Raw genomic sequence first — 26,306 nt, forward strand, 5'->3', positions numbered from 1 at the left:
ATCAAATCCATGAAGCCATTCGACCACATATTCTTCTTCACCAGAATTAACTTCCTAGCTTTTACGCTGCCAATAGCTGTTCGTTAATATTAGATCGGTGTGCGCTTGATAAAAAGACAATTGTTCAGTGAAGGTGTTCTATAAAGGTATTCTTCAAACGGAGGCAAACTAAGCATGAAATTGCTTCCAGTACAAAAGATTAGCATAATCGCATGAAGGAATCTTTCTGTTCCAATTAGAACATAATACAGAAATAATGACCTTGAAATTCACGCGAAGGTCGATCACTCGAACTAAATATGCCGACGAATAAATCAATGAGGCAAAAAGCTAAGGGGAGGGGGAAATAACGGGACAACATTTTCCCTTTTGTTACTGTAATGAAGGTATCGGAAAAACTTTTATTTCTGTTCCCGAAACTTTCTTCGATTATTGTCTAGCTTCTAACAGATAAAGACATCTTCAACTAAACATTGTATTACTGTGAAAGACTTTGTTGGAGTAATGGTCATTTCTCCCAATCAATTTTAATGATCGGGAAGATCCCAAAAAACAATCTTCTGAAAAGATTTAGAACAGAGTACGGCAAGATTTTGAAAGATTATTCGTTACTTCAAGAAACGAATCATGGATATTTATTTTAACACACTTCTTGGAGTATCTTATGATACTTATGAATCTTTCAGTGCATCCTTCAAACTATTCATATAATTTTCTCAAAGTTTGTTAAAGTAATCTAAGAGTTGTTCTAGAAATGAAAATCCTTTTAAGGGAAGGGCGTTGGGGCAAAACCTAATCTTTTCCAAAGAGTTCCTTGGGAAGTGAAAATAAGCAGGGCTGTCATAAAAAAACGGATGCTGAAATCAGGGGCGCAACCAGAAAATATTTTTAGGGGTGGGGCACAATTTTTTTTTCACAACACTCTATCAGCATCTCTCTCTTTTTACATCAATATATATTTATTATTATTAATAATATTATTTAGTAAACTTCCTTAAAACTGTATAAGTTTTGCAATTTATTCAAAAACTGCTGCAAAAACATTAATTGTTCTTATGCCAGAATTGAAATCACGTTAAGAATAAACTTTAAAGTACTTGAAACAACAGCATGGCGGTAAGATGTTCAAATTAATAAATGGAAATCAATACTTGTTATTACTTTGTTTACTATATTAATGAAATAAATCAAAATGCACACGAATTTTTATCGCCAAAAGCTCTAAACTATTCATATTTTTAAGATCATTCAAGGAAAGAGGAAAAAAAAAGGAACACGTTAAAATTACATGAAATCACTTAAAAGTACAACAAAATAATCAATAAAATATCTTACACTTTATGAGTCCTAAATATCCACATTTGTACACTTATAAAATTGTCTTATTGTCTACAATACAAAGTTTAACTGTCCTTGTTTCTTAGTTAGTTCTTCAATAACTTCATCTGGTTATACAACTACATCTTTGTTGATACAAAGCTGTGCTAATCCATTTAAGCGTTCTTGCATCATTGTGCTTCTTAAATAGGATTTGAGACGGCGCAATGTTGAAAACGATCACTCCGCGGTAGCATAAGAAATAGGCAGTGTAATGAACGATTAGTTCCTAACTATAGAAAAAATAAGTGCTTAAAAGGAGAGAGGGGGAAGTTTTAAATGACCTCTTGTCGTCCCTGCTTACTTTGGAACCACTTCGTTTTCTCAATAGCGCGTTCATCTTCGTTCCAATAATGAAAAAAAAAAAAAAGAGTATTTTTGAAAAAATTTCAAATTGGCGTTCTGGGGGGGGGGGGCACGGGCCCTGTGGGCCCCCCTCTGGTTGCACCCCTGGCTGAAATGCTATGCTAAATTCAGTGTAGACTTGGAGATATTTCGCAACTTTCCCAGAGTGACCAACGTTAAATTGTTCGAGAAATTTCAAATGGGAATCTCAAAAAAAAAAAAAAGGAAAAACTGCCTTTCCAGTATCGGTCTGAAAAAAACCAGGAAGTCTAGGCTTTCAAAATGTTCTTTTCCCTTCTCTTAGGCACTTTTGTATTGTATTTATTCCGGTCTTCTCCCGGTGTACGATTTTTCGAAGACTCTTGGGATCATGAGCCTCATCTAGTCTGCGGCTAGACAGGAGGAATAAGTTAACAACAACTTTTATATTGTACTTGTTTCATTCATTCTAATTAAATATTGTCATTACAAATTCAAATTACAGATGCCAGTAGAAACATTAAATTTCAGTTTGATATTTGTTCAGACCAAATAATTTTGTATCCCTACGCTTGTATAAACAGACTGAGAACGAAATGCCCCAATGGGTCACTGCAGACAGAACCTGCTTCTTTACGAGGAATCCGAACCATTAAGGCATAATCGCACGAAAAACTATATCGATCAATGACAGCCATACCTTCACCTGGATCAAAACCTGGACCCTCGGTTATGAAGCCTTCACTTTACAGATTGCTTTTGGAAGGCAAGTCGTTCTCTGTGTTTACTTTATACACAAACATTAGATACTTAATTTGCAAGTACTTTTCTTTTTAGTCACTACACGAGATTTTAAACCAGGAAATTCCCGCGCTCAAACTGCTCCAATTACATTCTGAGAATATATTTTCAATACTTTAGTTCTGTTTTAATAAAGTATTTACTTACAATTACTGCAGTTACTATCTTTGTCGCCAAAGCCAAATTTTACCTTTGAACCCATTAAAATAAAATATATTTATTTTTTCTTTTCATAAGAGTTGCAAAAGAAAGACGACTGGTTGTCTTTCTCTAAACATTTTCTTCCATCTCAGCTCTGCTAAAACTGCCGGCATATTCCTATGTTGCAAAGTTCTCTCTATATTATAGCTACTTTGCGAATAAATCATCAAAATAAAAGGAGAAATTTTATTTTGAAACATTATTCTAATTATGATTTTTTTTTCAAAGCTTTTTCTTTCTTCTGCTCCTATTTTTCAAAATTGTTTAACCCTAAAATTAGGCACCGCAGCAATTTCTCAAAATTCTTTTCTTTTAATACGGTTTCACTTCTTTGTTAATAATTTTTCTAACTTCCAAAAGCAATCTGGAGTTCGGAAACCAACAAAAACTTGAAATGGGGTAACAGTCACCATGACAATACCTTTCGTTTATTAAACTTCTGCGTTCGTTCACTTTCTGAGAACAACGAAAGCAGATTATTCTTTTTATAGCAGCAGACGACTTTTGGAAAAACTCGACACGGTGCGCTTTCGTTAAAGTAGGTCGTATTGATCCAAAAGCAGACCTTGGGCCACCGGCCGTAGAATCAAAGAACTTGACCTTATTACTTCAAGAAATGTGACAGAAACAATAGACATTCTTTTCTTTGGGATGCATAATTAATCTTGATTTTTACAATGATCTCGAAATTTAGTCTCGTCAAAATGGAAGGATATGCTCGTTTTTTAACATTATTTGTGTTTTGAAATCTCAATAATAAAACCCGAAATATTTTTAAGATTGAATTTAAATTTTTTCACGAATAACTTAACCTTACGATACTTTTGAGTTTCAGTCAAAATGATCTGCCCTTTTTTAGACATAATAAGAATTACAAATTTAACAAAAAAAAAAAAAAACTCGCTTCTCAGTTGCTTAGGTATAACATTATGAGATATTATAAAAAGAGTGACGGAGCGCTCATAAAAAGTGAATAGTACGTACTGGTCGTTACCACAAAAATTAATAAGTATCAAAAAAATTCACGTAAAATGGTGATCGCATCTCTTATGGTCAAAATAAACATTCTGTTTTAAAGTGCTCAACAGTGTAAAATATTTTTCCTTTCATTTTCACGACTTGACTGCCTTGTTGTTTTAAAAACAATATTAGTGTAGCCTATTTTTATTTATTTATTTTGCATAATTACCTGTGCTTGAGCTCTCTAATTAATTTCATTAATTCTTCCATAAAAGCAAGTTCAAAGGGGGTATATCTTTCTTGGTTTGAGAATTTCCAACTCCATTATTCCTACAGAAACACTGATAGCATTTTCTACTGCATTTGTTTTTTTTTTTTTTTTTTTTTTTTTTTTTTGAGTGAAAATACATAAATGCTTGAAACGTATCCTTTGAATAATGCACAAAAATATAAATGTAGAAAAATATCATTAAAATGCGAATTGCTTACGAAAACTAAACACTGGTTTGAAAAATCAATTTGCTAAATAACAATTTGTATCACAGTACGTTTTAACTATTAAGATTATTTCATTCTCTTTAAGATTATTTTTAATATTTTATCATGCACCCTAGTTAAGTTTCCTCTTGTTTATTGAAAAGAAGATTTCAGTGTCAAAGCGAGCTGTTAGAAATATACAAACTTATTTAAGAATTAAAGTAGTTTTTGAGAAATTTTATCATGAACAAACTAGTATATTATGACTTCTTATAATTCATGTTGAACTGTTTTACAAAATTAAGTATTTCATTTGTAGGAATAAAACTGTTGCTCTTATTTTCTGTTCTCTTTTAAAACTCAAGAACTCAAGAACATAACTTTAAGAACGCATAACTCAAGAACGGTAAGTCCTAGAAAGTTGAAATTTGGCACATAGACTCCAAGTGGGGTCTAGTTGTGCACCTTCTCTTTCGGTTGCATTCGGATGTTCCAAAGGGGATCTTTTACACCTTTTTGGGGGTAAAATCATTGTTAATTTCGATGTAAAGTCAAGCGGTGCTATAATTTGGAAAACATTTGGCAATATATCGCCAAGCTTTTGGTCGCCAAGTTTTGTCACCAACTTGGCGACGAATTTGGCGGGAGTTTTTTTTTTTTTTTTTTTTTTTTTTTTTTATCTGGTTTCACTTTGGCCATATTTAGAGAGTTAACCACTGAATCACATTAAAACTGCCAATATTGGGAAACTTTATCTGCATAAAACGTTTTCTTTGCTTCGGTACGCAACAGGCTTGGAATGAAAGTATTTAAAGTGTTTTTTTGCTCACTCCGAGGCACTATTATCTTTAAATTGGAGTAAAAAGAAGTCATATGATGCACACATCAGCTCGTTTAAAAACTGTTTTAATACACGAATATTCGAAAGAATATTTTTGATCGAACTATGAGTAGCTTTAGCTGTAAGTTACAGCACCTGAGCTAGGCGTAAGGCAGAGTCACATGCAGTTTTGTTCTCATTAGAACTCTTCAGTCTGGATTAGGATTTTGGATCTTACCAGTTTGTTGGCGATCTCAGTTTGAATGAGATGATATCGGCCTCCGGCTCGGTTATTCGCTAATCCAGACTGAAGAATTTTGATAAGAACGAAACTGCAGTCTCTGGATGTGGTGACCGGGCTATCTGGTATGTTGCATGTAAGAGTAGCTTACATTCACCCAACAAGCGGCAACTCAGTCATCCATAAACCAGTTATCCAAGTCATCAACCAATCAAGTCGAAGTTAATTATACTTCATAAATATCGTATTGGTTTGATTTTATCTGTTTGGCGGATTGCCAGTGGCCGCTTTTTCGTTAAAAATAATATAGTTTAAAAGAGATTCTATTCTGAAACATCTTGCCTAAAAATTACATTTCTTAACATATAAATGCTTTTCATTCCGCCAATGTGTTATTTAGGACAATAATAAAACCCAGCAACAAAAATTATAATTTTCTTTGTACTAAAGGCTTGTGCTTGAATATAACTGAATTTGTAAAATAACATTTTTGGGAACAAGTTTTCTGGGATAAGCTATTTTATTTCCTGAAATAATTCAAGTTCTTCGACTGCATTCTTGAATTGTGTATTTGAAATATATATTTTCACGCAACTTAAAAAAAAAAACATAATCAATCAAATTAGAGAATGAATAAAGTAATTTTATCTTCATGTTTAAATGCACGAAACTTTTCCTAAAGCAACCAATAGAGTATCAATTATAATTTCGAAAGCTGAGCTTAATTCTCTTAATCAGAAAAATTAATGAGTTTCCTCACTAACAACTTATTTTGTTTTCCGAATTTCTTTTTAAAAACCAGATGACAGTTCACATTCCTCTCGATTTCCTTCACATTAATCAAAGAGAAGAGCATTGATTTTTTGAAATATAACCAGTTTTCTACTCGTTAATTTTGAACACAAACATGCACGCTTTATTTTTAAATGTCTTCCAAAAAAATATGTTTTATATAATTTATCTTAAGTGCAGTGCAAGTTATTTTGTTGACTGAAATTACTAAATTTTATTATTTAAACAAATGTACTTAATCATTAATATTTTATTTAGCATCATTTAATGACTCAAGTATAAAAATTACACTCAAAACATAATGATAAAAAGGGCACATTTGTTTGTGATAAATTAAATTTAACAATTCATTCTTGCGTTGAACTTCAGGAGGAAATTATTTTTTAAGAATAATTTTGGTTATAATAAGAATTTAACGAATTATTTTTCGCTAATATAAATGTCAAAAAAAAAAAACGGACAAATAATGTCCCATTCATAAAACACTAAAATTATTATCTCATTTATTTTTATTTTTTTTTTTAATTTTCCGAAACGCTGAGGGTTTGAAAATAATTCGATGAAAACCATTACTGCAGGCCCTGATTAACACATGATATAATTGGTCCGTCTGTGAATGGAACCTCATTTTTAATGACCTATTTCATCATACATCACACATTAAATATAACTTTACAAAAAATTCATGTTTACTAAGAAAGTGGTATTCACAGTTGATACGACAGTGATACAGAAAAAAGTACGTGAATCTGGGCCTCGGTTGCTCTTAATGTGGCATGTCTTAGTGTCTGGCTATCGCATAGGCTAACTATGGCACTGCCCGCCGTCCGGCGAATTTCTAACCATATTTCGAGGGCCCTTTAGTAATGCAATTTGCATCTTAAAAAAACTTATGTAAAAATATTTAAAACTGTTGGGAGATATCTGGAGAAATCTTACACAAAAATAAAATTTTAGAAGATAGCACTGACTCTCTGAAAAACACTGACTTCTATAAAACTGCACGCATTTCTCCACTACCTATTCATCCAACCAAACACCACAAAGTACAGATTCTAAATATAAACAAACAAAAAGCAAAATGAAAATTTTAGCACTAAAACAAATATCTATGGTTTTTTTTTTTTCATTTTTTACTACAGATAAAAACTTCATTAGCAAATTGTCAATAATTAATTTGAACCTTGTAATTTGACGCAGTAAAGCTACTTCATTCTTTCAGATTTCGAACTCACATTCGAAAAATTCTTTCAAAATTTAAGAATTCGTTAAAATGTGCTAAGAAGTAAATTATGAACAAAATCTGATCACCCTGAAACCAACTGTTAAGCAATAAGTTTTTGCCCCTTTTTTTAACCTGTTGCTTGTTTCATTAATTTTATCAGTTTTCCAAAAACCAATTTCTGCCTATTTGGCTCGAAATTTGCAACAATTGCGGTTTTCGATTTGTAACATTGAAAAACACAACGGGCCACACAGGTTAGCTTCACGGGTCGTATGTGGCCCATGGATCGTAGGTTGAGTATCACTGTCCTAACTCAAAGTTACTCATTTTTTATATTCTTGGGTTGTTGTCAAATTATTACTTAAAGAACTCTGCAAAAACTCTTCAAAAACCCAATAAAAATAATAACGATCTCACTAGTCAGGTAAAAGATTTAAAATGAATAAGTTCTCTTTCTGGTCAAATTTTCAAAACCAAAAGTTAAAAAATGCCACAAACATCAAAATTGCTAAGGTAACAAAACACTTTTGTTAGTATCGCATCTTGGTCAAACATTTCATATGTAAATCAGAATGTATTTGGCTAGTTTCCAGCTTCGCTTGCGGCGCTGTTTTCGCATGGAAAACGTGAAGTCAGAACCACTTGCTGATAGGTACTCTTCCTCAAATCGTGTTTAGTTCTGTGCGTAATCAATTTCGGCAGTCGAATTGATGTGCTCAATTCTCATTTGCTGCTGACATAAATAGTATGTTGAACTGTTCCTTTTTTTTTTTCAAGACTTGAAAACACACTTGAACATTTCAACTACATAGAAAACCAACTTTCTTGGGATGAATGGCAGGGAAAGAAGCGATGAGTTCTTAATTGCTTTTCAACACTTTGAATATATGACTCTGTTTACTTCAAAAATAAGAAAACAAACAAATGTGACATTTGAAAATTTTCAATTGCTTTTTCTATGATACTAAATGTTTTTTGCGTGAAAATACGCTTCGTAAAATTTTTGAAAAGTATTTTCGATTTTTAATTCGTAAAATACATTTGTCCAGGCATTAAAAAATCTTTGCCTACACCCCTTACTTTTAAACACCAGTGTGAAGTGAAAAGCACTTTCAAATTTCAACTCAAGTAACTACCTTGGCGATTAATGGCTCCAGTTATGACATGAAATCACTTCCGATTCATCACTTACGTCGCATGTTGGAATTTTACTCTTTTCGCGCCAAAAGATAATATAACTTCTAAAACTTTTACTGAAATCAAAAAAATAAAACAGAAGAAAAAAAATCAAAACCGTTAGAGTTATAATATTGCTTTTACATAGGAATAAATGAATATTTACAACTCAAAATCCTAAAGATATTCAAAACCTCGAAAAGAATTTTAAAAAAATGTTCAAATAACGGGGAGAAGTCAGCCACAGTGTTAAAAAATGTTTATCGTTAGATAAGGATAAATTGATCTTGCAATTTCAAAGCGCGATCGTATTCATGAAAATTCGTTATGGGTATAACAATTAAATCATAACACAATATTAAGAGTTGGAAATTTACGTGTAACTAAACATACAATCTGAGTAAAAACTTTAAGGCCAATAAACTTTTTTGAGAAATTGGACATGTCTTAAACTGAGGATCAAAACATAATTTCAGTGGTATCAAAATAATGGAAACACCTGTGAATAAAAGTGACATTTTTGAATGTGCTTCGTACGTAATAAAGAATGAAACTAGGTATCTGGTTTTTTTATAAATAGTAATGTACATATTCTGGTAGTATATGGTGGATTCACTAAAGTTCTGGATGTCTTGGATTTTTTTCAAGCGCGTGAAATATCGGACCTCTCAAATTTTAAAAGAGGTCAAATTGTTGGAGCGCGTCTAGCTGGAGCAGGGGCAACTGAAACATCTCAACTTTTTGGTGTTTCTAGAGGTACAGTATCTAAAGGTCATGACAGCATACACGCAGCACGGTAAGACAAGCTCGGCAAAGAAAAGTAGTGGATGGAAAGAAAAGCTTAGTAAAAGAAACCGACGGTATTGAAGAGGATTGTAATGTCTAAAAAGCAAACAATATCAGCAAAAATGACCAGAGAACTCAATCACCATCTGGATTCACCAATGTGAGTGATTAGAGTCAGAAGACACCATTATCAGCAGAACATTTATGGCAGAGTAGCAACACACTTGTCACAGAGTGTTTCCATTATTTTGATAACTACCTGTATGTATTTATTTAAAATATTACAGATCAGTATTTGAGCCTGAGTAAAACCTTTAAGGTCAACATAGAAAAAAGCATAGGAAGAAAAAAATAAAAACATTTAGAATCTTATGTAGGAGTCATTTCTTCGAATGACTTCAAATATTCTTATTTGCATAGATGAAACTAGTTTTTGACCAAGTTCGAGATCTGTATTATACCATTCATCTTCGATAGTAGATTTCAGATATATTGATGAAATAAGATGTTTCTCATTTGCATAAACTCTTCTTGCTAAGTCGCCCCATAAGTTCTCGATTAGGTTGAGATCTGGAGACTTAGCTGGCCATTTCAAAGCTTCAACACTTGATTTTTAACCAATTTCTGGTACTGTTACTCGAATGAATAGGTTCATTGTCTTGCTGATATTTCCAGTTTTCTGCAGCAATAAGTTCAGCATTTGGTAAAAGATGACTTGCGAGGACATTTTGATACGCTTGGGAGTTCATTTCACCCGAAACAATCGCAATTGATCCCATACCATTGTAAGAAACGCACCCCAAAGCCATGACAGAGCCTCCTCTCAATCGGCGCGCTTGGAGAATAATTATTTTTCTCTTCGTAAATCATGCCAATAGTACCAGTGCTTCCATCCGTCTGGTCCATCCAAGTTCCACTTCTTTTCATCAGAAAAAAATATTTGTATCCATTGGTAATCCCAGGTCATCACTTTCTGACTGAAGTTCAAACGCTCTATTTTGTGCCTATTCAGTAGCTGAGGCTTAGACAATTTTGCCGCGTAAGTAAAACTTTCACACCTTCTAATTACTATGTTATGTATCGTTTTTTGACAAACATTTAAGCCTGTCGCCTGAATAAGTTTTCTGGTTAAGCACTTTCCAGTTAATGTAAGTTTGCAAACTCTTCTTTCATCATGCGAGCACAAAGCTCTAGGTCTTCCCCCCAGTGTTTTTTTTTTTAACCATAATTGTCTTTTAATCTTTTCAATTATTTGCTACAGTTTTGATCTTCGTATTTTTTTCGAAATAGTCAGGCTACTCATTCCCATTGAAGAAAAAGCTTCAATCTGCCCTCTTTCACGATCAGTTACCTTACTTTTCGACATCTTCACAAAGAGTACTAAAACTTCGAAGAAATTAATGAAAAAACTACAAGCTGAAGGGTTTCCACACTCTCATTAACTGCTGTGATATTTATTCCAGTATATCTATATTTAGTATTTAAGAAATACTGGTAGCGTTAAAGTTGTTACTCAAGCTGAAATACTAATTTTGAATATACTACTATTTTTCTGGTAATTGCATACTTTAAAAAATTAACTGTTGCGTTATTTCTTACAAATGAACATTAATAATTAATAATTCAACAATATTAAAATCCCTTTAATTTCATTTTCCCGTTCTCTCTCTCTCTCTCTTTATTTATTTATTATTTTTTTTTTTTTACTGGCCTCAAAAGTTTTTACTCAGGCTGCATGTATTTCACTAGTAATCAAGTAAAAAACCTAAAGTTGTGCTGCATTCACTTCATAGCACCTTTTTTACATCATTAAAATTGCAATGAAATGTAATAAATAGAGACGTAAAAGTTATATTGAAAAGAAATTAAGAAAAAATAATTTAGGCTCAGTTTTTTTTTTAAATATATATATATATATTTACTCAATCTTTTATTTGAACTAAAAAATATTGTACGACATATCATTCACTCCTTTTAAAACGATCATATCTCAAACAAAATCACTGTGATGAAGCAGCAAGTTGCCAAGTTGTGCTTCGTCACAAATTTCTGCTTTCAAACTTTTGCAAATTTAACGATCATTTTTACCAGTTCCGTTTACTAGCATTTCTAAATTATAGTTTAATCATTTTTGTCGCGTTCGGTCTCTAGAGGTTTTGTAGTAATTTAAGTAATTTTAGAAGCAAAAGAGAATCATACCTAAGCACGAAATAGGAAGACAGCTTAAAAAATGGATAACTCTTGTGAAAAACAGTGGATTCGGCAGGTATGAATTTACTGAAATAAAATTCTTGCAAGGAATTATATACTATGTATCGACAATAAAATTAACCAGTAACTTTAAAGTCTAATTGAAATTCCTGGTTTTTTTATGGGATGAATAAATTTACCGTGATCAAACTGAATGGCAAATCCTTAACATTGCAAATGCATTAAGCATTTTCTATCCAAAGTATGTCTCGCTAAAGGTTCGTTTCAACAAACTTTTTGCGTCAACTGTAACTGCAAATACTAAGATAGGTGTGCAAAAAAAAAAAAAAAAAAAACTACTTTTTCACTATAAAGTCAAGTTAATTGCAGAATTTCAAAGCTATAATAATTTTGAAGTTCAGGGATATTTTTAACTCATCAGTCACAATGGTTTAGAGTTCAAAACCTTATTTGTACGTCAAAAGTTTTCCTACTCCTCTTTCTCTTAAATCTAAGAAAACATTTTTAACAGTTGAAAGAGCTTTGTTTTTAAGTGTTTGGTATTAAGATTTTTGTAAACTTATTTTTTTATCTGTGAAGGTAACTTAAAAGGATGCAATGGGCTTTCAACCTGGATTTGATATAAGTTAGTTATATCAGGGTTGCCAACCTTGGAGAAACAATTTGAGGAGCATCTCTGGTAATTTTGAGGAGCATTTTGAAACTTTGCGGAGCAAGTCGATATTTTGCAGAAAATTCAATAAAAAAACTAAAACCACTCATCCAAAATGATTTTTGAACTTCGAGAACTATTTTAAGCACTTTAGCATTAAAATAAAAAGAGATTAAAACAATTTGTCAGGCTTGAAAACGCTCAGCCGAGTTATATTATTGAGAGAATAGAAAAACTTTATTGGTGTTATACTTAACCCTTTCGCTACCTCTGGGGGCATACAGATCCCACAGGCAGTTAGTTTTACGCGACCCAATGACTTATATCTGAGTTTTGGAACGGCATTTTAATCGATATTTCAGTACCACTGGGACATTTTTCTCTGATAAAAATCTCGGTGCACTGAGAGGGTTAAAGGTAAGCAACCGCATACTCGGAAGTAGCCGGGACATTGAAATGAATGAAGGCTGCTCCGCAGATATTTTGTCATTTTGAAATGCACATAACTTACAACCAAATAAATGCATCCATCGTATTCCCAACTAGTGGCACTCGTACGGCTTTGTCCGTAGGTGAAAATTATAAGGTCATTCGGTTCGCCTGTATATTTACAAATAATGGATGACGAGTTTCTCGCCAATTGACTATGTTCATTCGCTTTCCCATTCCACGTCATGCTAATTTCGTAATTTACTCGTCCATCTTATGATATTTTTGCTCCGTAAAATGTTCTTAAAATTGAAATAGAAAAAGAACAAAATCGAATTTTCGAAAAAACGCTTCGAGGTGCACACCCCCATGCTACAAACTAACTTTGTGCCAAATTTCATGAAAATCAGCCGAACGGTCTAGGCGCTATGCGCGTCACAGACACCCTACAGACATCCAGACATCCAGATAGAGAGACTTTGAGCTTTATTATTAGTAAAGACAAAACCAAACACAATAGCCAATGCAGTTGTTCATCGTAAAAAGCACTATTCTGTGCAAAATGATAAGCTTTCAGAAATTTCAAATCACGAAACACTTGCTCGAACTCGAAATTGAATGTTGGAACGCAAGTATCGCAACTCCTCTTTTGCTATGTGGCAGTGTCCTTTTTAGGTCTTTGAGATGCTTTACGAGACCTCTGTTCATGCATAAACATCGCCTACTTCCGCCCATCATTTCCGGAGTATCGATTTAAAATTCAGTCCCTATCCTATCGATCAATATCGAAGGTAAAGCTTTAAAAGCGACTATGAACAAATGTCAAGATCAAATCTCAATGGCGATAGTTAATACTATTATAACTTCTTGTTTTTCTTCCTCTCTTTTTTTCTCCTTTTCAATTTGGTAATTAATTTTGGGTATCTTATTTTATTTATTAGATTTATATTACTTTCTTTTAACCCTTTTTGCCCGAAATTAATTTAAAAAGCATTTTTTTTTCTTTAATTAATAACGCTTTACCCACAAAAATTAACAATAATATGCACAACGTAGATTTTGAAAGAGAGAGAGGGCATTCAGGACACAAATCCTTAACTTGTTCCTTTGGCATTAGAAGAATTATGATTCGCGCGTGCTCAACGGGGCACACTTAGTGACACATTCAGTGGTTCAGTTTTATTATATTTTATTTCAAACCGTTATGCCCGAAAATATATAAATGCAATTTTTTTCTTTAACAAATAGCGCTTTGTAAAAATATGCGTAATGTTGATTTTGATAGAGAGGCGGGGGGGGGGGAAGCATTTGAGGCAAAAATCCTTACGTTATTCCTTTGACATTAGTAAAATGTTGTGACTCATGCACACTTAAAGATTCACACTTGTTGGCATGCTCACTGATTCAGTTTTGTTTCATTTCACTTTAACTGTTTCGGCCCGAAGTTTTTTTTTTTTTTTTTTTTTTTCAACTAAAACATTTTTCTTTAACTAATAGCGCTTTAGCCAAAAAAAAATCAGCAAGAATTAATGCAGATTTTGATGTTTCGAGAGAGATCATTTGGAACACAAATTCCGTAAGTTGTTCATTTGACATTAGTAGAACATTGTGGTTCACGCACAGTCAAAGATGTACACTTGGTGGCACGTTTTTGTAACACCTCAATCTACTAAATGACTTTTGACGTACAGGAAAACTTCAAACATTACTCGATGACGAGATTTTTCGAGCTAAGAGTACTCCTCGAAAACAAGAACACAAGGGAGAGACAATAGAATAGAGCAAAGCAAATGAACCAACTATTTTCGAACAGTACTAAAACAATAAATATTTTTAAAAAAGCAAGTGTGTTGGAATGTCTATGCTTTTTCTTTTTGCAAGAACTCATTTTTTACGAGCACTTGGTTATAACGAGCAAATATTGCTGTCCTTTCGCGTTCGTTATCAGCGAATTCGACAGCAGTATCGGACAGGGCCGTAACCAGACTTTTGTTTCGGGGAGGGTTTTATCGAACATATTTCTCGTGAAATCTGTTGGATTAATAAAATATGAATTCATTCGTATATTCCATTGATTTTGGCTACAATAAGCTATTTAAATGAGAGGGTGCTACTTTATGGACATTAACATGAGCAAATGTTAAAGATATCGTATCAATTAAATGAAGAAAAAAGATCTGAGGTGCACACTTAACAACTTCGCCTAGTTAAATATTAGATGTCTTTTTAATAGCTCAAAAGATTAAAATGCGGTACTCCTATACGCGTATTCGAAATAATAGTTCTTTAATTCATTTTTTGACACTTATAAAATACAGTTGAACTAGTTTAATACGAAATGTCAAAAATCTGCGCATTTGTACGTATTAGCCGTTATTCGTAACAACTGTGAATGAGTGATACTGTGAAAAACCGAAGAAATGCTTACCTGCATGTATGTTTAAAAAATATTACCGCTACTATACACATTGTAATCTATTTACCAGTACATTCATAAAAAGTCATTTATTCCTCATAAATGAATGTTTTTGGAAAATATTGAAAAAGGAAGATGATAATCGACAGTCTCGGAATACGTTGTAATCCACAATGGAAGATAAACAGTTTTATTTCCGATTGAATTGAAATGTCCGCAGGTATATATAAATGTACGAGCTTTATTTTCGGTGAAAATATTTAATATTTTCTTCTCGATACGCTATGAAGTTTCTACTGCCTAACAAAATTATGAATAATTTCTAAAAAAGAAAATTACAGTATTCAATCACGAACATTTTAAGTAAATAGCTCAGAAGTTTTTATTCCACTAAGCCGAAATTTTCAATTTAATGTTCGTACTATACTTGAAGTTTTTAATTTAGTTAGATAGCAAATCAAACTTAACGAACAAAATGTTCGTTTTAGCCGCGATTTGAACATGATCGCATTAAGAGAGTTCAACTGCGTATTTAATATAGAGGTTGGCACTTTCAAATTTAAAGAATTTTGATATCTTTGTTAATGTCAGGTATTTAAAATCTGAAGGAAATATGTACTTTTTTGTTTTGTAAGAAATGATGTTCGCAAAAACTACAACAAAAATATGTACAACAGATAAAGCAGAGTGTTTGTACAGTTCTTCAATAATAATAATAATTTTTTGAGCAAAAGAAATATACAATAAAAGGCATTATTAGGATGGTATTGGAAATTTTCGAAGGGGGTTTGAACCCGAAAAACCCACCCCTTAAATACAGCCATGGTATAAGAACATGAATAATCAACTAAATCTTCCTTGGACTTCAGCTATCGAAGACTCACTATTTAGGATTAAAAAAAACTTTGCTTTACATTCAGGTATATTTATTCCAGCTCGTTGAATTAGAAATGAGTCAAATGAGTAACATGAACCAACCACCTGCAGTCGTTCGAACTCGCGAATGTTCCCGCGAAAAGCAAGCCGAACACAACTTTACCATCCCCCCCCCCCCCCTTTAATAAGTGCCGATGGTGGGGCTGTAGAAAAACAAACCATTTCGATATTTTGAGTTGACAATATGTTTTTAAAATATTTCTTTATCATTACAGAACAAACAGACATAGCAACAAAAATTAATAAACTGATTTATACAGGAAAAAATTTAACAAATATGATGTTATATTATAGATTATCTGCTTTCAATTTCCAGTTCGCTCACCTTTGGTATGCGTCTTTATTTGTTAGCCCGTATTTTCCTCACATCCATCGTTTCTGTTTTACCAATTTCTACAATCAAAGAAATTAACAAGTAACTAAAACTATAAATTAAAAAAAAAAAAAACCGACTGAGTTGCAACTGTTGAACCAAGAGGGAAATTTTAAAATCCCTTTAAAAGCCTTATACTATCAAAAATCATTTTCAAGTATTTTTATTTGCTAACAAATAGAAACTGGCAAGAGATAAAAATTTTAAATCATTGCGTTTAATTTCTTTGTCGATCAGCAATGAATTTGGTTATCAATCGCGTGAATAAAACCGTTATTAAAATCTGCTTTAAAAAACGTTATAATTCAAAATCTATGCAACATGGAAGTTCCAAACACATTCTATCAAACGCGGAAAAAAATTCTTTATTTTGGTACTAAACTTTAAATTTTTTAAATATGTTTTCGCTACAAAAATCACAAAAAATCTTTTAGAGGCTTTTAATTAATATATTCGTTAATTAATGTCATCCAAAGACGCAACCTAGCTAAAAAAAAATACTCTCGATCAACTCTTCTTTCGAACAAAAAAGAGTTTTTCAAAATCGGTCCATCCGTTTAGACGCTAGAGTGCCACAGACAGACACACAGATACAGACACGTCAAACTTATAACCCCCTTCCTTTGTGTGTCGGGGGTTAAAAATACAGTCGTATCGCGTTACAGCGCGAGTTTTTCAGTTGTAACGAATTTTAGAGAACGCCAATTCCCTCGTCCGCAACACGAAAATTTTAGGAAGGGACTTGCGGGGTGTTTATATCGCTCATTAATCTTCAGAGCAAAGAAAATATGTTCCTGGACACAAAAATTATTTGCCCTCGTGTCCCCCTTATCGTAATATGATCTCTTAACTATTTTCTTCTGTATATGTCAAAATTGAATCATCCCATTTTCACATAGATCATCCCATAATTTGTTAAATTTAACATAGTTGAATATGTACAAAGGGATGGCATATTAAATAAATAACAAAAAAAAATATGATATTTTAACTCTACCGAAATTTAAGAAAAGTCGCCAAATTTGGCGAATTTCGGTGAGAACTGATAAAGACACCACACTCTCAGCAAATGAATGAATGCGTTGCCACATGCAGACCATAAAATCGCCTTGGAGTTTCAACTTCTCACCAAGCCTTTAAATTTTTCGCTTTTTTTAAAGCATCGGCAGACTTTACGAGATATATTTCGATAACAGAGGCACGAGGACAAATACTTTTTGCGCCAAAAAGATGCCTCAATATGCTTTTTCGAATGCTACTTCTTTCAACTTTTTTCATTATTACACTATTCTTGTGGTTCCCCAGTAAATACAGGAGAATTAAAATTGATTTCCACGCAATGCGACAAAATGAATCTGGTCAAGTGATAAATAAAACCTCCTAAGGATGGAATAAACTGCAAAAATAGTGATTCCAAGCGTAAAAAATGCGCATGGTTCGTTCTAAACCAGCGGTTCAACCGGTGGCTCGCGAACCCCAGGGGGTTCGCGAGAGATATAAAAGGGGTTCGCAAAAATAATATTGTAATGGTGGAATTCAGTGCCATATCTGGGGGGGAGAACAATTCGGGGCCCTTGCCCCGGTAGGCAACTTCTTGGGGGCGTCAAATCCACCTAATATCTGGGTTTTTTTTTTTTTTTGAAACTAGATATAAAACCTTGAAGAAAGATGGGTAAGGGATGTAGCTTAAGGGTTTTTCCCGGTTTCTAAAAATCGTAGATCTGGCACTGGCGGAGTTTTAACATGCTTGTTTAAGTTGAAGTCTTTCGTTCAAGCGGTCTTTTGTTCATCTTTTACTCGTTTGTCTCTTTCACATAAGATGCTTTTTGGATGAAAATGTTAGCGTACTGGCTGACATGTATCGTGCATTTAAAGAATTAAGTGTGCCATTGCACGACGAGTTTTAGTTTGTTGCAATGTTTGCAGTTCAATATTTTATAATTATGTTTTAGTTCTTGGCATGAAATTTTAAGTAACTGTTAAAAGAAATCTCCCAAAAAAAGAAATCCCTGAGTTTCTGTGTGAGTGTTTTTGAGCAATCATGAATTTTCTATTATTCTCACTTGACCAAAGTTAATATTGCTGTGATTTTTCAGATTGCCACGACGACGAGATTAAGTCTGACTAACTCGTTGTTTTAATATTCATTAAGAGGACGAATATTCGTCGCTATGGTTACAAACCGTTTGTGTTCATTTAAGGCTTAACTTCAGCAGATTTTACTTTTAAAAAGATGGTTAGGGGTTGTAAAACTACATTTTATTCAGGAAAAACATCAACATAGATAAGCTAAAAAAGCAAAACTTCATACAAATACAGAATTTCTAGGTAACTGATTTCCATCATTTAATATTGATAGAAAACAAAAATACATATAACTTTATACGCTGTAAATAATATTTATGATAAGTGTACTGGTGGATATCGGTCACAAAATCTTTATCTTTATTATCACACCCTAATTACCATTTCCTTTTTCATGGATGTGTTTCGTATGTGTTCCAACACTAAAATTTGGCCAATGTGGTTCTCCAGGGAAACTAAAGACGCTCTAAATTACAAGCAAGCTGCTTTTCATAGGTTTAGAGAAACAGGTCACAGTGCAGATAGGCTCCAATATTGTAAGGCAAGGCGTAAATTTAAGTATTTGGTTCGGATTCAGAAAAGAGAGTTGGAGCAAAGACTGGCAGATAACATAAACAGGAATCCCAAGAGGTTTTTTGCACACGCTAATTCGGGGAAAGTTCGAAATAGTCATATTGGGCCACTGGTTGATGAGCACGGAATTTTAATTCAGGACGATAGTGATATTGCTAATGTTCTTAATAACTTTTTTTCGAGTGTTTTTAACGATAACTGTATCTCAACAGTTGACACCAACAAGACACAAGCTATAGTACAGCTTGAGGACTTTGTATTTTCCAGGGATGACGTTTTACTTCATTTGAAAAAAATTAAAGAGACTAAGGCTCCGGGGCCAGATAATATTTATCCGAAAATTTTAGTTGAATGTGCAGAGGAATTAGCAGATGTAATCGCAAACATTTTCAATGCTTCTTATAATTCCGGGACAGTGCCAGAGGACTGGAAGCTGGCTAACATTACACCGCTCTTCAAGAAAGGGTCTAAAGGGAGTGCGGGAAATTATAGACCTGTGAGTCTAACTTCGGTGGTTTGCAAAATTTTTGAAACATTGATGAAAATTAAGATAGTGAATTTTCTAGAAACTAATAATCTATTGACTAGTTTTCAGTACGGTTTTAGGAAAGGTAAATCTTGTGCAACTAATTTATTACATTTCTATGACAAAGTTACCATGGCTTTGGACAATAAGAAGCCTGTAGATGTTGTTTACATTGATTTTCAAAAAGCTTTTGATAAGGTACCGCATGTTGCTCTACTTAGCAAATTAGCTGATATAGGAATAGGAGGGAAAACTTTCATTTGGGTAAAAAATTGGCTGACCGGAAGGAAACAAAGAGTAGTTGTAAGGGGAAATTATTCTAATTGGAGTGAGGTCTTAAGCGGGGTTCCTCAAGGATCAGTGTTAGGGCCTGTTTTGTTCATTGTCTTTATGAACGATATTCACAAAAATATTTCTGGGAACATGAACTGTTTTGCTGATGATGTCAAAGTTATGGGGACTGTAGAAAATGAAGAACAAGCAAATCAGCTGCAAGAGGATCTAGATCATATTACGGAGTGGGCTGATAAATGGGGTATGGCTGTTAATGTTGGAAAATGTCAAGTGCTACATTTAGGGCATGGAAATAAGTGTACAAGTTATTTGCAATGTTCAGTCATTAGTCAGGCAGAAAAAGTTATTGATCTGGACGTCTTAGTAAGTCAGGATTTAAAGTTTAGCCAACAGTGCAGCATTGCTAGCAACAAAGCCAATAAGATGCTTGGGTTTATCAATAGATCTATTTCAAATAAATCTAAAGAAGTTCTTCTGCCCTTATATAGAAGTTTGGTAAGACCCCATTTGGAGTATGCTGTTCAGTTTTGGTCTCCTTATCTTAAGAAAGACATTAATGTATTGGAAAGGGTTCAAAGGCGGGCTACAAGGCTAATAAGTGGACTTTCCCACTTAGATTATGATTCCAGGCTTAGAAGGCTAAAAATGTACAGTCTTGAGCAAAGAAGAGACCGAGGGGACATGATTCAGCTGTTTAAATTTATTAAAACGAAAGATGTTACGGGGCTAAAGTTTAGCACTGAAAACAGGACAAGGGGTCATTGTTTTAAGCTATTTAAATCTCAGGCTAACATGGATATTAGGAAAAATTATTATTTTAGCAGGGTAGTGGAACCTTGGAATAGCTTACCGAAAGAGGTGGTAATGAGTAAAGGAGTAGACAGTTTTAAGAGGGCCATTGATCATCACTGGGGATTGTAAATTGACTAGGACCAGTCTAGCTGGGCCCAGAGCCTGTTGCTGGTCGTCACTTTTGTATTTGTATTTGTATTTGTATTACCTATTCTAGAAAATTACCATTCATAACGTGACTGGTGCCATTTCCATTCCAATGCATTTGCAGAATGAAGACATTCAACTAGTAGGGTTCTATCGCAATTCGTTACTGCGAAAAACATTATTACAATTCAAGAAGTTAAAATTCAAATGAATGATGGATGTTCATTTTCTTTTTTTCTTTTTTTTCTTTTTCTTTCTTTTTTGCTTGTTACTTTGGGATTACTACACAAGGGGTTCGCGAACTTCTCTCGAATTTTGGAAGGGGTTCGCAAGAGAAAAAAGGTTGGGAACCGCTGTTCTTAACAAAAACTGAGCTACTGATAGTTCACAAATTTAAATGTCACGACGTCTACGTGTCTGGTGAAGTATAAGTGAAAAATGTTCGAAAACTTGAAAATATTTTTTTGAAATTAAGAATTCACAGGCTTGCAAAAAACACCACTTTTTTTTCTTTTTTTTTTTTTTTAATTTTTAATGTGAAAGTACTTTAATTTTTAAACCAAAGTATTCTTTAGTGAGGCGAATAGCAAAGGTGCCCATATCTACACCTTTTTCTCTATACATAAATGCGTGTGGGCTATAGTGATTTAAAAAATGTTCCTTAAGTGAAAATAATCAAAATATTTATTTATTAGTTTTGAGTTCAGCCTTTTTAATTTAGAAACTTTATTGTACTGAAAAAAGTGGACTAAAATATGTTCTCATTTCACAGCAACAAAGTCAATTCTAGAAACTGACTCAACGAACGCTATGCGAGAAATTATGTAAGAATTCAGTTTTAAAATTCGACTTGATGTCAGGAAGATAGCCTATGTTCAAGGTTCCAGGAATAAAATTCAAAGATCATTTTATTGTATTTTAAATGCTCCCTAAATTATTAAGCAAAACTTGCAACAATCATAACATAATAGAACTATGTAGGAATAAATGTTTTCTATCCTTAAAAAACCATTATAAATTTCTATTTACACATGTGTTCGTTGATTTAAATCAGCTTCATTTAAATCATGATTTAAATCCTGATTTAAATAAGGTGATTTTTTTTAATTCATTGATTTAAATCAATTGATTTGAATCAAGTGATTTTTTTTAACAAAATTGTTAATTAAAATCAACTGATTTTATTTTTATAAATTAATTTTGCATTTTAAAAATGTGTTGCTCTAAATTAAATACACTGCATTATACTATCTTAACTTCAACAGGCACAACTACATAGATCCCTTTTTCTGTGTGTCTAACAGATTTTCACTCTTGCAATTTTGCTTTTACTCCAAAATTAGTTCAGAACAAAATAAAAAATTGCTGCTTTTTTTTATACCACTAGCTGTACCCGACGCGGGTTGCTACGCCAACAAAAAAAATACATCATTATACTGATTTTCATGACAATCGGTTGAACGGGGCAGAAGTTGCTACTCTGCAGTGCCACCTGGTAGCGAGTGGCTTCAATGAGCATATTATGCACCTTCTCCGTGGAAAAATACATATATATAGCAATTTTCAAAATAATCGGCCCAGGTATCAAGTGAAGCCGTGACTACAATCAAATTTTGTACTCACGCAGATTGTAAGATCAATCAATCGCTAAAAATATCAAATAGAAAAAGTTTTAAATCCCCCCGTTGCATGAAAAGCCATAAAACAATTAAGAAAGAATTTATTTGTTCAAACTCAAGAAAAATGGCAACAGCTAACTTCTTATCAATGAGATCTTTCACGCGAATTAATTTATGCAGCCGATAATTTTATTCGTATTTATCCAATGGATTGTGACTTAAATTGGAATAAAAAAGGAACTATCGATCGGATTTTTTTCGAACTGGTCTATAAACATTCCCAGTACCAAAAATAACAAACGGTGAAAGTTTCAGCCAAATCTAATTTCAAAGTTTAAAGAGATTTCCACTCGTAATAAACTAGAATTTGACTATTTTGAGTAAGATACACTCCGTAAAAGATTCTTCAAGCTTTTTGAAAATATTTTTCACACGTTTTTCTGCTTTCCAAAGATAACTCATATTGATTCACAACTTCAGCTTAAAATGGTCTGCTTACAAAATCTGTAGTAAAATGCAACAACAGCAAAAAAAGAAAAAGAAGGAAAAAAACCCTTTTAAAGATAAAAGCTCACAAAAAAAAAAAAAAAAAATTGCCGACATTTGATGTGTCGCTAAATTATCTCAATATTCAGTTTAGTTACTTGGTTCTTTTCAAAGGGTGTTTATATAATTCATTCTCATTTCTTCAAATAAAACTGATTCAAACAAATGGCATACAGTTTCTTATAAGTCGAATCTGTTTTTGAAAGTATTTTCAACAAACCATAGGGTAAAGATGTGTGGCAATACTGGATTTTGTAGTACGTTTGCCTCACTATCCATTTGGTGTTGCTTTGTAGTTCTGATACTTAATACTTTGAGATTTCCAATGCTGATGAGATCAATCTCAAAGCAGCCTTTCTGTTTCTTTTTATTGGATTCGTTTATATATATATATATATATATATATATATATATATATATATATATATATATATATATATATTATATATATATATATATATATATATATATATATATATATATATATATTCATTCTCTTACGCAGTGACGTTCTTTTCTTTTTTTTTTGCGTTCACCAACTTAATTTTAAACATTAAGTTGGTGAACGTAATTCATTTTATTTTAGTACGTTCTACAACTGCAGTGCTTGCATTATATAAATAAACTTGCTAAAAGATAATACATTAATCAGGCCCGTAATTCTGAATTTTTCCAGGTGGGAGGGGGAGCAAGAAGAAATAAAATTAATTCACATTGTATCAAAAACAACAGAACCACGCCCACTTATATGCAAATGTGTTATTTTCTTAAAATCAGGGGGGTGATCCCTCCCCTTCCCTTGACCCACACGAATTGACGGACCCGATATTATTGAGTGTCATTTCAAGCAAAGCCTTTATAACAAACTAATGTGCTATTTAACAATGAAAAGATTGATTTTACCTTTAATGAATTCAGCCACATGGACGATGATGCTTTGATTGACGGTATCCATGTAGGAGTTGACATGAATCTGTCTAATGCACCTTGAACTTTCAAAAGAATGGTGTAGTCCGCTTTATATACAAGAATAAAACGTTTAAAAAATAGATTAAACTATTTCAGATAACAGGATAGTAAATAGCGTTTCGAATTTCTTCATAAAATAGGCATTTGGCCTACTATTTATTTTACAACAGATCATGAAATCAAACTGTATGTTATGATACATATTGCATGTCTGAATAAGTCAAGAAGAGTTTTTACTCATGCAGAATGTAAACAAATCAAAACGAACGGGAAAATATCTTTCGCGCCGAACGGTGCGGAGAAAAGATATCGAATGATGCATGCAGATGAAAGCAAGAGGTCTCTGATTCAAACAGTGTCGCGTGACGTCACGAAGCAAGAGCCAATGAAGCGCAAAACCGTGTTCTGGAATGCAGCGCAATCTGTTGGCCGGTTCATTCATAAATGGATGCGATTGTTTTGCTTCCAATCGAATCTTTTACAATAAGGTTCTTCGCTCCAACGCGTTGGGGGGAAAAAACAGAAATATGTTTCTGGCAGTGAAAAATGTCATTTAGACAAGAAGTAGGAAGGATGAAATCAGAAATATTCTTTACTGTTCACATTATTTGTGTTCATTTTTATTTATTAGTAATAAAAATGCCCTAAGGGACTGACACACTGTTTTTCATCATGTTTTCCCCCTCCCCTCCTTTCCCCCCTTTTTAACGTGTCACATTTTTTTTTTTTTTTTTGCTTTTGTAAACGCTCGATGTCACAGTTTACCATCTCCCTCGTCAAACTTCAAAATTTGACGAACTCCCCCTCCCCCTCAAATCGTGACATCATTTGTGAACGACCCCTTAGCACTCAAAACACACAAAAGAATAATTTTATACAAAACGTGTACAATTGCAGGCCCACTAGAGACGTACCGAGTACTCGGTAACTACTTGGTACTCGGCCTACTCGGCCAATTTGCCGAGTACTCGGTGCTCGGCCAAATTCTGATCAGGTACTCGGTCAATACCGAGTAGTTGCAAAAAATTGAATATTGTCCAAGACAGATACTAAAATTCATAAAAAAAAAGAGAAAAGCATTATATTCTGCAATCATTTACAATTAAAATTTATAAGTCAAATTTAAATTTTGAGAATAATGAAGTTTGTAATGTTTCAATGGAATAAATCTTTATTTTAATGTCCCCAAAGTTAATAAAACTTATTTTTTTTAAATTATGCAAAAAAGGTAAGTATGGAAAATATGAAATATTAACATTAAAAATGGATTTTTGCTACAAAGAAAAATTAGTTATAAAAAAAATAAAAATACCTTTGCTTAAAAAATTAAAGGAAATAAAACAACGTTAAAAGCACAGTGCAGGAATACTGCAGACACGTGTTTTGGCGTTACAAGGAATTCCTTTTTCAATGCACAAAATGGGAGCTCGTGAATTTAAAGGCATCTGACAAAAGTCGGATTTTTTTGTCAAATATCTTTACATTCTTTAGCTCACATGTTATGCACTGAAAAAGACGATCCTTGTAACGAGGGGAGGGGGCAGAAACACGTGTCCTGCAGTGTTCCTGCACATTTGTTTTATCTGCTTTTAAAAATTATTTATGTTTGGCGGACTAGAACTATAGGTAATTGATTGGTATATTGTTTCAATTCCAACTTGATTAATCATACCTTTTATTTATTTATTTTTAATTTTAAAAATAATTTTTTTGTAAAATTTTTGACACAAACAAAATTGTTTATATAATTCGTAATTAAATTTCAGCAGGAATTAAGTTTTAAAAAATATTATATGGACAAGAAGTACTACTATTACAATAAGTTCAAAATTCATCACATGTGTGTCGGTGGTTCTTCTTAAAACATAATTGGTACTTGGTAACTTGGCCAAGTAGTGAAAGGCCGAGTACTCGGTACTCGGCCGAGTAGTGAAAGGCCGAGTACTCGGTACTCGGCTACTCGGTACGTCTCTAAGGCCCACCATTTCAAATTCTTCCAGGAGGCGGAGCCAAAGGGTATATAAAACTAAACGCTGCAGAATTTAACCTCTGAAGAGGAAAGGGGGACAATACAACCCTTACAAGTATATAATCTAAAGTTTTAGGATTTGCCACTTATACTAAAATGAAGGTCTCTGGAACGAGTGCTGTCCCAAACCCCTCCTCACTGCGTCACTGGTACTCGATATTCAATGAATATGTTATTGAAAATTCGTAGAAACCATGTTCACACACACACACAAACACATTGCTTTCTCATAGTCAGAAGGAGAGCGGGGGAGGGGGGGGGCTAAATAACGGGGCTAAAAAACGCGCATTAATTGGTCCGCAATTTCATTTTATGCATACATCCAGCAAAATTTAGATTTAGATTGAAATCCATTACAGAATACTGAGTAGCAATTGTTAGCAGCAATATTGATTACTGAAAGGTTTTTTTTTTTTTTTAGATTATTATTATCATTGCAAGTAATGTTTGTAAAGAGCTTACCCCCAGTTTCGCAGGCATTTAAAATTTCCTTCCACCCTTACATATATCTAAAGGTAAGATTGGAACT

The 26,306-nt window shown here is 33.2% G+C and overlaps 1 protein-coding gene across 1 annotated transcript in view; it reads right to left on the reverse strand.

The window, feature by feature from the left end:
- LOC129232598 (dual specificity protein phosphatase CDC14C-like) overlaps positions 1–23,734 on the reverse strand; it is a 176,340-nt gene extending 152,606 nt beyond the window's left edge. Inside the window, 1 exon segment of the mRNA XM_054866733.1 lies at positions 23,683–23,734. Within this exon segment, the coding sequence (XP_054722708.1) occupies positions 23,683–23,734 (52 nt within the window).
- Positions 23,735–26,306: the final 2,572 nt, after the last annotated feature.

The sequence above is a fragment of the Uloborus diversus genome, chromosome 1 (assembly GCF_026930045.1).
Source record: "Uloborus diversus isolate 005 chromosome 1, Udiv.v.3.1, whole genome shotgun sequence".
In the NCBI taxonomy this organism is placed as follows: Eukaryota; Metazoa; Arthropoda; class Arachnida; order Araneae; family Uloboridae; genus Uloborus; species Uloborus diversus.